Genomic DNA, 13,858 nt, shown 5'->3' with positions numbered 1-13,858 from the left:
GTGTGAGGGGCAGTAAGGTTACCAAGTACATCTGGAAACATCGTTTATCTGGTTAAAGTTTCGTTGAACCAAGACACTTAAATGGTGTAAACATTTCTGAAGAAACAAATGTACAAATCGTGCTGTGGAATAGCTATGTTAGCTTTAAAATTGTGTGCCTAAGTCTATGTATGACCTATATAAACAATGCTTATAAGCTATGTTCAGGCATATATAACCTAGGTCTGCATCTTTCGGACAAGATTATTTTATTTAGAATACTTCAAAAGAAGTGAAGAACCCTGAAAAGTACGTGGGTCTCAGAAGGCGCTTATGAATTTTAGAAAAATAACTTACCGCTCACAAAGTTTGTATCTTCTATTTTAATTTTTTTTTCTTGCAGCCCTTCCAATCTTCACTCATCTTTTACATTGTATAGTTATTTTCTCGTCAGAATAGACTGGCTATACCTTTTAGTCTAATCAATAGGTGTTCAGATTTGGGGTTTTTTTGCTTTAAAATCACAGTTCTGAGAAGGTGTCTGGGGTTTTATGGTTTAATACGCACTTCTTCAAGCCTTTACGTGGTATCTGTGATGCTCCAAAGTGTCTATACAAAGAGATTGCAGAATTGAAGATGTCTCTAGATAAAGATCTCTTTGTGTAACATTTGAATGCAATGGTACGTGATCGCGTTTCTATTAGTTTTTTGATTTGTCAGTCTAGTATTTTTCAGTGAAAAATTAGCTTGCTTCTAAAATAAATTCTTTGTATTCTTTGCTGTGTGGCAATCCATTCCTGCATAACAATTTACACAATTGTATCGAGAGGTTTGTGAAAAATGTTTTCAATGTCCTGTGGGAACAACTAGAAGAGAATCTGGTAATGATTTCTTTCTCTCTTGACTTTTGGTTCAAAAACAGGGATGTTGTGGAAACACAAGACCATTATAAGAGCAGGTGGCGATCCATCTGGATTATGTATCTTACTATGTTTCTCAGCAGTGTAGGTGAGTTTCAGTGTTATTTACTTAATGAATATATTTTGGTTTGAAAATTACAGGGTTTTGTAGTTCTCAAACACATAGCTCCTTTGATGCTACTGTTCTTTTATAACCTTAAAAAGGTGCATTTTCTGATTCTTCCAGAGAGGAGATATGACTAGCAAATCAAACAGAAAGTGGCATTTAATAAGATAAGTGAAATAATACTCTGTTTTGAGACTAAATAACATATTACTTAAATCTTTGTTTTATGGCTTTGTAATAGTTCGGGGTAAAAGGTAGTGGCAGAGTAAGGTTATTGTTCAGAACCAAACAAAACAAAGGTCACACTTTTATCATCCGAAGTGAAGCTTCTAGGGAATGAGAATAGAAATAATGCTGAGTTCTTACGAGGTAAGATTTTGTGGGAATGTATGTTATCTATTTCAAAATGAGTATGAGAGCTTGGTTTCTCCTATGGGATTTTGCATCTCCACTGCAGAACAAATCACTGTTTCATTCCTAAATAACTGCCCCTGGAAACAAGGCTTCTGTTGATTTTTGACTTCTGGTGACTTTCTGTGGGCCTAGAAATGATCTTGAAAATCACAGGATACTTCAGTGATATTTTTTTTTTTTAATTTGATGAATTAAGATTTCTTTGATAAATGAATACAAATATGTCACTATATCAAGAAATTCTTTTTACTCTGGGGACTTTGTTGTCTTTCCATTGCGAGGAAAAATCCCACGCAGTTTGCCTGGCGCATCAGTATTCTTTTCATACGGGTTTTTTTGTTTGTGTGTGTGTGCACCTATAAAATAACCATTTAAAAATAGTTCCTCCCGTTAGGAGGAATTATTGCTCCTTCAAAAAAGCACATAATACTTAGGTTTTATAGGTGACAGACTGATGCACAATTTTAGACTATAAAACACTTAGGAGCAGAAGAATGAACCTGTAATAACTTTTCAGTAAAGCAAATTACTGATAAACATGGCAAATAAAGTAACTTCAGTTATGTTTTTACTGCATTGCAGGTTTCTCAATTGTAATTATGTCTGTGTGGCCATATCTCCAAAAGGTTTGTAAATACGTTTTTTTTTAATTAATAAGACCAGAAAACTCCTGCTCAGGAAGTATGTAATACAAAACTTGGCGTTTTATTTAGGAAAAGAAACAGTAAAGGGAAGTGTGTGGTTATAAGAGACTTTTATTTTGCCTTCCACTTAGACAGCTTTCATTATTTCATGTAAAATCTGTCAGTTGATTTCCTGAATTGATAAAGGTACATCATAATCCAGGAATGTTTGGGTTTCCAATATAATTTCACTGTTTTCTTGGACAGTAAACGAATAGGAATCTCTTTATCTGAATGCATTTGTAGTGTTAAAACATAATACACAAGGCTTGTCTGCATTTTGGAAAAAAAAAAAAAAAAAGGAAGCTGAAGGTAGAAGTTGCTCTGTAAATGTCAGATTGTTGCATGTAGACCTTCTTGATATTCTTAACAGGGGATTGCCTGTGTTCCTGGATAGCGTTTATAGTTTATTTGGGTTTTTTTTCCCCTCTTTGTTGCGTTCTTGTTAGAAGTGGCATAAAAGGTCTCTAAAACTTTAAATCTGTGCTAGGATTTTACTGCTCCTGGAATTGTAGAAGGCAGTTTTGAATGCAAATTTGGAAGAACATATCCTGGGCAGGGTCCTAGAGGTATCATTAAAATTGAGCCTGGTGCTGAATTCTTGGAGAAGAAAAGAAAACGCATCATCAGCCTTGTAAATCAGGACGGATATAGGCATGTGCAGAGATGGCTTAAGTGATTCCTAGCTCCTGGCATGCAAACTGTCTACCGTACTGCTTAAGTTCAGTCTATAGCCTGTAACGTCAGCAGTGCTGTATGAAAACTATTTGAGTTTGCTGCAAGTGAGCCATTTCCAGTCTCAGAAGCAAAGCTGTTTTTATTGGTTTGGTGCATTGCTGGAGACAGTTAGCCAAGGTTTATTGCCCCAAAGTATTGTGTGAAAACAGCTGCTTCTCAGACCCAGAGTGGTGTATTTATATTAAACACCGCACAATGCCATGCAGACACACTGACTTGTTTAGCAATAGCTTAGGTTTGACACTGCATAGTGCCATATACCCTCAGAATTACAGTGCAGAGTCTCAGGTATTTCAGGTACTGATTCTAAAATGGTTTTGTTGATACTCTAAACCACTATAATACTTTACCCATGGAATTGATAAATTTGTTCCTGCAGATTGATCCGACAGCAGACGCCAGTTTCTTGGGCTGGATTATAGCTTCATACAGCATTGGCCAAATGGCTGCCTCTCCCCTGTTTGGCTTGTGGTCCAATTACAGGCCAAGGAGAGAACCTCTCGTTGTTTCAACTGCTATTTCAGTAGCTGCTAATTGTCTTTATGCCTACGTCCATGTACCTCATTCACACAACAAATACTACATGCTGACTGCACGTGCCCTTGTGGGATTTGGAGCAGGTAACCACAGCAGAATTTACATTTCTGAAAATTACTAAATTCTATGTCTTGTGTAAGACAGTTAACATGATATTTTAGTATCAGATTTACCATTATGTGAATGATAACCTCTTACTTCACAAAGCAAAGAGTCGGCCAATACTATTTTATAATAAAATTGGGTAATTGTGCAGTTGTGTATAAATACTAGAGGGAGTGCTGGGTTTTATTTTCTTGCAAAATAATAATAAAAAAAACCCTAAAATAAATGTAATTGGATAATTTAAGAATCGTATTTATACAAACACGTTCTTGGTTTTGTTTTTTTTTAAGGAAACGTGGCTGTAGTTCGATCGTATATTGCGGGTGCCACTTCTCTCACGGAAAGAACAAGCGCCATGGCCAACACCAGTGCCTGCCAAGCTGTTGGCTTCATATTAGGACCAGGTAAACCATATCTTGTTTCTTCACTTTTCTAATACTTTTTAGGATGAAATGGGGCAATGGAAGTAGGAATCCTCAGCAGCTGTATGTTGGGGATTTTAAGGCATAATTTCTCAGGTGGTATCAAAATTGACTAAATGGGATCCACTCATATATACTTGTGTATGCGAATAGAAATGCTCTAGTCCAAAGAAATTCTAATTGTAGTTGAAAACTAGCTGTTTTGGATTGCTGGCTGCAGTAAAAACAAGTTCCAAGATGCTCTCTTGTACCAGTACCCACTAAATAGCCTACGACCAATTGCACTTTATTTATGGAGAATGGACTTTAACATTTCTGTACTCGGGCAAACATTTCCAAAATGACTGAAAATTTCACTTTGCCTCACATGTTGTAGAAAATAACATCCAACAGACCTTTCTGATCTTGTAGTGACGATCACAAAATCCTCATATTGGCAAAAATTTTAAGACATAGCCCAGGTATTGCAGAGAGCAAAGGGGACAAAGAGCTCAAGGGGTGTTTGTTAGATCAGGCGTAACTGGCTCCTGAGATACTCTAGCTGCTTCATGGGAGAAATGCGTTAGACTTGCCTTGCGTTGTAAAGAGAGACCAGCAATTTTGTCCTAAATGGCCTCTAACTGATTTCTTATCTTCTATAGCTGGAGATTAAGATTATCCGATCAGTAGAGCTGAAGTGCTCTGTGTATGGTAACACAATGAGGTGAACGTTTAGGGCTGAAAGTTTGTTCTCACAGTTGATTATTACTAGTGCTGTTGATGGAGCATTAAAGGGTCTACAGCACAAAAAATCTGCATTCTTTGTGTGATTTGCATGGAGTATAAGTTTAGGTAATTCCCTTTCCTAATTTGATAGGGACTCTCAGTCTGTTTCCTAACAGTAGTAAGCAAATGACCTGATCCTACCATCTTTTGCTCTGCACCAATTTAAATTTTGATTTTAAAAAACCCCACAACTTCTTTTGTCTCTAGCTTGCCCTTAGCAGGAAGGATAGTCCAGTCCCACGACCAGGGTTTTTCCATGTAGGAGGAAGAGGAAAAAGTAATCAGCTGCCTGCATATGACCAAGAAAATTAACCGTTGGTACACTCAGAATTCAGTTCCAGTTCTTTAAGTGTCATGCTGTTACTTATACGTGTCTTTGTATGTAACCAAGTAGTTTTCTGGCTAGTTGAGATCCCACTGGTATCCCATCAGTTTGTTTAGAATAGGATTCTCAAAATGTAAAAGGTTTGACAGGTATAATATTTAGATTTTACTTAGCAATTAGAACAGCTTTGCTTATCCAGTTTTATATGTTTATTCTATATGTGTTCTAATGTTTTCTTAATAATTCTCAAGATTTTCTTAATCCATTTATGTGTTTTAAGTTTTTCAGACATGTTTTACACTTATTGGAGAAGAAGGAATAACGTGGAAATTAGTGCATCTTCAGCTGAATATGTATACGGCACCAGTTTTATTTGGAGCTCTCTTAGGAGTTATTAATATTATTCTCATCTTCGCCATATTCAGGTAATCAAGTCAAAAGAGAGAAATATTCTACCTTGTTTTACTGGGTCGCTTGTAACAGATAATATGCTGCTCAGAAGGAGGAGTAATAAGCCTGAAATCTGGAGTGCTAAAACTATAAGCTGTTACTTATTTTTCAGGGTTTCTACCTTCTTTAATGTGTATCTTTTTCATTATGCTCATAAAATAATCATAGTGATGTTATGGATAGAATGTAAACTGATGAAAAAAGTTAGAGCTGTTATATTATTAGCTTAGCCTTGATATATTTCTAACATTGATGGTTTCTGCCCATGTTTTTTTTTTAAAGAGAAATAAGGTTAGCTTGTCTGTGGGGTTCTCACAGTCTATGTCTTTCCTTTTAGAATCTCAAGGGGGGATTTTTATGCATCTCTCTCGAGGGGAGAGATGCACACAGATATGTGATATTCTCCCGCTAGAAGATTTTCTTTCTTGACTATGGTGGTGTACGCTGCAGTCAAGTGTAGGCTACACAGATGATGTTTAAAGGAGCTGGGAATAATTAGAATATAAGATTATCCTATTTAGAATTATTTTAATAGAAACTTGACTCAATAGGAGATCAAATAAATATGTGATTTAATGAAAACAGTTCTAAATTTCTAGAGAGCATCGAGTGGATGACATGGGACGGCAATGCAAAAGTATCAATTTTGAAGGAGAAGGTACCTATGTTTCCTTGAAAACTTATTCTGTGATTATAGTTTTGAAGTACACTCTTATTACATACAAGCATTTAGAAGTATTCTAAAGTCTGATGCATTGGGAGCTCAAGGTGGAAAATAGGCTACATCTCTTTCTAACTGGTCCAGAAACTGCTTCACGTTCATGTTGTGTCCATATGTGTCCCTAGTGCTGTCTGGTAGCAAAGAAGAAACAAAAAAAATATTGTATAGATCCTTCCAGATTTTAACCCTGGAACTGTCTCCTTCAAGAGACAGGATTAAGTGAATATGGACATAAAAAAAACCAAACCCAAACCTCTCTTAACTTCTACTCTGCAGTCCTACTTCTCTTTTGTTCTGTATCCTGCTGAGTAATATTGTTATTGCATGTCAGCTTTCACATTCGGCATCTTATTAAAAGGTGTATGTCGTACAAGTAAATTTGGTTGGTGAGATCAAAGTACAGTAATCACCACATACAGTGCAACAGCTTATGTTCCATATATGCTCTTTTTGTATGCAGTTCAAATTTTTTAAAACGTGAGTATCCCTTTCACTTGAAGAATAAAAAGTATATGAAAGGTCATCTTAAACCTCTCTTAAAATCTGTGGAAGTCACCAGTTTCAGTGTTGTATTAGTTTTGTGTTTAAAAAGGGAGCTCTGTGCACACCCCACGTGGGTGTTTGGTGTATGAAAGCGCAATGCCCAGGTTAGAGGAAGAAAGGCTCCATGGTAGTGCAGAGAATTCTACTGCATAATTCTGGCCTTGAAAGAGGAACAGAAAGTGTTTTGGTTTCCATTGTTCAGATCTTCAAATAAGTTTGCTTATTTTGCTGTCACTCAGGACTTGTCAGTCCCAGCATTACAGTGGGAAAACAGATGGTATAATCAATTTGGAAATCATTTTCCCTCATTGTCAGAGGAACTGAAGTTTCAACAATTCCATTTTGAATTAAAAACGTTATACTTAGATTGTCAAAATATAACTGCCTAGCCACCCACTGACCTGCATGTTAAATACTTAACAGAGTAAGGAAACCATTACTGTTTGTAATTTGTGGTGGTGCAAAAAAAGCTCAGTTTGCAGTTTAGATTTTTCTTTTGGTTTGTTGCAGGAAGTGGTGTTCTGGATCAGGATGCAGAAGGAAATGTTGACCATGTTGCTGTGGTAGCAATCAATTTTCTTTTCTTTGTCATCTTATTTGTGTTTGCTGTCTTTGAAACGTAAGTTTCTCTATTTTCTCTCAAAATACTTAGACATGTAATGTAGGTAGACTGGGTGTGCATGTAAAGGCTTTTCTGTTGCACTCGTTTTAACTGTACTCTTTGTACTCTTCATAAATAGAAGTCCAAAACCATATGCCATCAAATTGATGTATACTGATATAGAGTAATGAATTAAAGGTCAGTAATAACTAAAAATATGTAGCATACAGTTTGTGGTATATGAAACACTAATGTAAAGGCTTTTGAATGAATGCAAACCTATATCCTCAACTTTTTAAGTGTTAAAAAAAAAAAGTAGCTTAACTTGGGCGACCTAAAATCTTCAGAGAAAACTGTGTCTTCAGTTGAGTACCTTGTTCTGTACTTTTAATTTTGTGTAATTTCTTAGTATGATTCTGATTAGCTCCAAAAGCTCCAGTGAAGCTCTTATTTCAGTAATTATATTCTTAAATACACTATTTTACATGACTGGTTTTTTTTACCTAAAGAGGTATGTTATTCACTCCCAAATTTTCTGTTTGTAAGAAAATAAGTAAAACTTAACATTACCTCAGACTGAAGTATACTTTTTTTTTTTTTTAATTTATAAAATATTTTGAGGGTACAAGATTTATTTTGTAAGTTTTTTGAGCTCTAATGTAGCTAAAATTTCTTTTAACAGTATGTCTCTCTCTTAATTGCATTGTTTTTAGAAAATGGAGCTCCGAGAGATTGGTTGGTTGCTAAAACTGAAACAGTATTAAATGTTTATTATTTTTATACTCACAGGGCCTGATTTTTTTGTTCTTCTCTCTATTACTCTTGCTTTGCTTTAACTCCATCATCTTTTTCACAAACTATCGGAAATAGATTAATGATGCTTCAGAGTATGGTTGGTGTAATGCAGCTGTGAATTTTGTCTGCCAGATTTAGTTTTAATGATGTGTGACAGAATTAGTTTATAACTAGCCTGTGTTTTCTGATATGCCCGTCAGGAGGAAAGGCTTCTATACCACGGTGTTTGATGTTTGGGATGATATATGTACGGAAATGACTGTGTAGAAGAACTGGTTTTTTAATTAATGTAATTTTGTTCTGTCAATTTAGAATAGCTACTCCATTGACGATGGATATGTATTCCTGGACCAGGAAAGAAGCTGTTTTTTATAATGGAATAATCCTTAGTGTGGTTGGCATTGAATCAGTTATTGTTTTCATGGTGGTTAAAACGCTATCTAAAAGGTAAGTTTTTGGAGTTTATCGGAATTTTGTTACTTAGGTAAGTGTGAAAAGCTTTATGGCAAGGCCAAATCTGTGTTACTTAAATCTTTTACTTGTTAATGAATTTGAGTTTACTATGACAATGAAGTAGTTCCAATTTTGACACAGCCATGATGCTGTGGTTGTTTTTTATTATGTTAACATAACCCGCTTCCTTGCCTGTCTTTTACCCTTGAATCACAAGAAAAAGAGGTTTTAAGTTACTGTGATTTTGCGATTTTTCTTGCAGGTGTTTTGGTCGGGCATCTTTTCTACAAACTACTGGGCTATGTCGTTAGCACCTTCATAAATTTTACTTTAATGAAATGATACATTTAATTGTAATTTATTTGTTCAATAGGACTGGTGAGCGTGCCATACTCCATGGAGGCTTACTGATTGTCTTGGTTGGATTCTTTATCTTACTGCCTTGGGGGAAGAAACTACCAAATATCCAGTGGCAAGGTATAATTCAAGTCATGCTAAACTATCATCATAATGTTTTTTTGAAAGCTTTTTATTGTATTCTTTTCTTAATGGCATGCATAACTTATTTTTACAGAAATAAAGAACGACTCCATTCCCATTCCCAGAACAGCTTCCACTGAAATGTTAATGCCTTTCTGGAGTTTGCAAGCAATGCAGCTTCCATCCAACCACACAGTGGAACCCGTAGGCTGCCCTGTCACACAGTCCTGGTGCCTGAATACTCCTATGATATATCTGGCCCAGTATATCACCTCCGACATACTAATAGGATTGGGCTATCCAGTTTGTAATGTCATGTCCTACACTTTATACTCAAAAATTCTAGGACCAAAGCCTCAGGTAAGCATGCTGCCTAAACCATTTATTTCATTTGCTCTCCAGGACTTGCACCTTCTTTATTAGAATGAGGGATCTAGCTAAAATTCCTTCTGTCATTAGCCAAATAATAGTACATTTCAGCTGGGGCAGAAGTTTCAGGAACTCTAATCTTTTTTAAAATCCAAGGCAAGTCCCTAGGGGAATTAGAAAGCAAGGCTTGTCCTACAGTCGACGGCAAATCTTACAGCATGAACATTTCAGAACAACTAAGCCCAAAGCTTGTGACTTCCACGACTGTTCTGGAGGAGTAATTTTGTTAACAACCGATTATATCTTTGGAATATCAGTATGGAATAACGTTCCTCTTACTAAGTGTATTATATAAAAACTACAAATGCTGTGGTACCTCCAGTTATTGACATTTTAAGGTGGTGAAACACGTAGCAAGCTGATACTACTGCTTAACAGAAAATTTTCTTCCGTTTTCACCACTTACCACATTTTTTCCACGTTACATTTCGCTGTAAGAGACTAAATGCTTTGAGCCAGAATGCCTTTTTGTTAGAAAGCTATAGAGTATGTAGCTCAGTGGAACCTTCAAATTAATGCTTAGAGAAGCTGAGCAGTACTCTTGGAAACAAAGTACTCGGTATCCTAAAGAGTTAAGAAAGATAAGCAATTGCTTAAACACTTCTAAATTTTCTAATTAGGATAATTGGTGGGAATTATCGGCAAGCCAAATAATTCCTGTATCACTAACATAAGCTTTTGGTCTTTTGCAGGGTGTCTACATGGGATGGTTAACTGCCTCTGGAAGCGGAGCACGAATACTTGGGCCTGTTTTTGTGAGCCAAGTATACACTCACCTGGGACCACGTTGGGCATTTAGCTTAATCTGTGGAGTAGTTATAGTCTCACTCTTACTCTTGGAGATAGTATACAAGAGACTAATTGCATTTTCTGTCAGATACGGAAGGATGCAAGAAGAGAATTGTTAAACATGTATTTAAAAAAAAAAGTAAAACCAACCAGAAATAATACTTTAGTTTATCACTACTTTTTAATGAGGGGTACCTAACCACTGACGTTGTTGGCTGTACGCTAAGAACTGTAGACCTGTACTTACACATTGACAGAACATGTAACTTGGCCATATCCTAACACATGATTCCACCTGCTGCAACGGAGCTTCTGTATTCTGCTTTTCTAGCAGCAGAGGAAGGGACGTGAAGAAATTAGATCAATACAACGGCACATTTGAAGCGTGTACAGTTTAAATGATGCACCTGTGTACTGAATGCAGCTGTGAAGGTCACAGGTTATGTGCATCTTTTCCAGAAAGAAGTAAAAGAAATATTTCTCTTGATTCTGTGAATCGGGATTAGTAACTCTTTTGTAACTACAAGATTAGTTGAGCTGCATGCACTTTGTATGGAAACATCAATACCAGGTCAGTGAACCTTCTGATGTTCAGTTTGCTAGCTTGTAAGCACTGGTTAGTACAAAATGTCTCACTTTGGAAACTGTTGTGTATCAGTACATCTTCTCCAGGATTTCACATGAAATGTGACAGGTTTGTAGTGGAAGGTAGGTGCCTACTTCACAAGCAGTTTATGTGGGATTTGGGTATTTAAGTTGATTAAGAGCCATTGAAAATCACAGTCTCGGTGGCTGTTACTTGAACTACAGTGAACCATATGTGCAATTTTTCTTCTGCTGTTTTGCTGAATGCCTTTTTGTAGCAAGATAACCTGCACAGAGTTGAATTATGCACAGCTTTTCTTAACTTTACCACAAGAAGGAAATACCAAGCATGATAGTTTACACTGTCGTCGTCATTTGTGAGAATGAATGCACTGTGCTGACCAACCAGTGTTAAGTAAAAAGAAGGAAACTGGCTCCTCGGGTGCTGACTGTTATTTGTAGACTTACTTTTTTCTGATAACGTGGTATGAGAAACAGGAATTTACAATGTTTGAATCATTCAGTGTTTATTTTTAAAAATGAAATAATAATTTTCCTTCATAATGGGGCCTAAGATCATTTTTATGGGTTTGTTTTATCTGTTTTAATGCTGCTGGGGGGAAAAAAAAATCTGGAATAACTCCAGTTGTAGCTGCTGCTTAATGTGTCTAATATTTGATGTTTATTGAATGTGTTAAATGTAATGAAGTATTCCTATGTAATCAATTGTTCAAACACTAAAAGACTACTGAATTAAAAGATTATTTTTTCAATACTGACTGAAGGGAATACAGAAGTTTATTCTCTCTCAGGCTTTCCTGCTGCAGAATCACAAAATGTTACGAGAAAGGGCTTTGCTTTTGTAGGCATTTCTTTTATATGCTAATTCATAATAAATAGTACCAGAAATACTGTTTTGGTGGCAAAAACAAGACTGCAAAATGAAGCACTTACTTACTTAAAGTTACAGCAACCAAAAATTACTTCAGTCATGAAAAGTTGGTGTTACCTTAGCCATGAGAAATGCAAGAGTCTTCAAAATGGCTGACAGGGTTAGGATTTCATGTTCTAAACTCAGTTTGTGCTGAAAGTATGTATGTTGTAGGGTGTCTGTTACTGTTGTTCTTCAGGTTAGCTAACTTCTAACGTAGAATGAGAAAATGTTTGGGTACTTGGAGGATTATTTTAGCTGTAACATTTAAAGTGTTAAGGATGAAACTAGATTCAAGTCTCCTCTTCTGCAGTGAATACGTGTAGACTACAGACTACCCCCTAAAAAGGGGTAGCCTATGCACATTGATATGTTTACATAACAATGAAAATAAGCAAGCAAGGCTTGAAATTCTTTGGTCATGAAAGTTGTTTTTATTTTCCTAGGTCAGCTGTGTTTTAAGCTATGGCTTACTTGTTATGGATTATCATCCTCTCATTCTTATAAAACATATTATGTTCACAGGTAGGGCTTCTGTTTTTTCTTTTTATTCTGGTTAGCAATGTAATGTAACTGCACTGTAAAGTCACGCTGTTGCTTACAAACTAGCTGATTGTTCTTTCTAAGCATTTATGCCTTTCTGCCCTCTGGTATCTATCTCTCAGGCTTTCTTCAACTATTTGTACATTTAGCTTGTACATCAAACTAGATTATATCTGAAGTAAAGATAATCAGTGTAGCTGATAATGCAAGTTTTTAACATGCAATGCTGACCCACATCTTATGCTACTTTAATAGTTCATTTAAAATTACAGTATTAAAATAAAATGTTTCTTCTAAGAAAGGCTTATTTATGTGCACACTACTTGGTTAATCAAAGACTTGTAATAGTTATTTTACTGTGCAGTCATTCCATCTGATTATTAAGGTCCAAGATGAGAAGGTACACCTCTTACCTGAAGGAGCAGTTAAAAAAAAAATTCCTTTTGGAGAATCATTGAAGGCTTTTTTTTGTTTGTTTTTGAGTGCTACTTGTATATCTTTCTTGATGTTCTTAGTACCATATTCTTTATTTGCAAGCTATTTCCTTGATTTGGACATGACAAAATAATCAAGATTGTCTCTACTAGACTAGATAAGTAAGGAGAACTGACTTGAATTCAAGGCTATTTCAGCTCTAATCTGAGCCCACAGCTTTGAAAAAGCTGTATTGGAACATCTCTTTCCTGAGGTTAACTAATAACAGCTCAGTTTATTGTGCCTAGGCCACATGTGCAAGCTACCTTCAGCTCCTCAAACTCTCCATCCTCCCCCCACTGCCACCTTTTTGGATCCCACTCTTCCACTCAACTTAAGGTAGGAGAAAGGCTTGTAAGGAAGTTGGAGTATTTATTTAAGTATGAATATAAGCACCATCAGGAGCGTTAGCACACTTGAAGCAAAATGCTTAAAAAAAAGAAGCTATTGTTAATACTACTTCAGTTTGTTATAAGTGTGATTCATAATGTGTCAGACAAGGTAAAAGTATCTAAAGTTAATGAAATTCCTACAAAGTAACAAACTGAATTGGTTATTACAGTATGTGTAGTTCACTTTCCTATCAAATATGTTCCTGGTTTTAGTCAGCTGTAGGCCAGAGGTAAAATACCAAATCTACAACCCACAATTTTTCAGTTCCGCAAGTTGGAAGTAGCTTTGTGCAACAGTTTTATACTGTTTCTCCCCAAGCTTCACCCAGCCCTAAAACGCCAATGTATGATTCTCTAAGATATCAGATCAGCTCCAGTTATAAATTGAGCTTAATACTTAGAGGAAAGGGCTCTCAATAAACCATCACTTGAACATGAAACAAACAGAGCTGGACAATTACCACTGCATTTAATTTTTTTTTTTTTTATAAAATGCTTGTGCAGGGAAGTTAAAGCTGCTGCTACAAAAAATAAAAACAAACAGTTATAAAACATATACATATTTACATATATTACTTGTATGATGTAAAAATATAAGTTATTTACAAATACAAACACTTTAACAGCACAGATGCATTTTCCTTGATTGTTGGCACTGAGTAAGCAGTGGGGGAAGAA

At 35.9% G+C, this 13,858-nt stretch overlaps 1 protein-coding gene across 1 annotated transcript; it reads left to right on the top strand.

The window, feature by feature from the left end:
* The first annotated feature begins 434 nt into the window (after nucleotides 1-434).
* MFSD8 (major facilitator superfamily domain containing 8) lies at nucleotides 435-11,594 on the top strand. Its single transcript, XM_009480626.2, has 12 exons — nucleotides 435-660; nucleotides 902-987; nucleotides 2,002-2,045; nucleotides 3,220-3,460; nucleotides 3,773-3,886; nucleotides 5,275-5,419; nucleotides 6,044-6,102; nucleotides 7,219-7,327; nucleotides 8,417-8,551; nucleotides 8,931-9,034; nucleotides 9,132-9,397; nucleotides 10,159-11,594. The coding sequence occupies exons 1-12, from the start codon at nucleotides 653-655 to the stop codon at nucleotides 10,372-10,374; spliced, it is 1,527 nt and encodes a 508-aa protein (XP_009478901.2). The 5' UTR covers nucleotides 435-652; the 3' UTR covers nucleotides 10,375-11,594.
* Nucleotides 11,595-13,858: the final 2,264 nt, after the last annotated feature.

This window comes from Pelecanus crispus, chromosome 4 (assembly GCF_030463565.1).
Source record: "Pelecanus crispus isolate bPelCri1 chromosome 4, bPelCri1.pri, whole genome shotgun sequence".
Classification (NCBI taxonomy): domain Eukaryota; kingdom Metazoa; phylum Chordata; class Aves; order Pelecaniformes; family Pelecanidae; genus Pelecanus; species Pelecanus crispus.
This window is presented reverse-complemented; position numbering and strand designations above follow the sequence as displayed.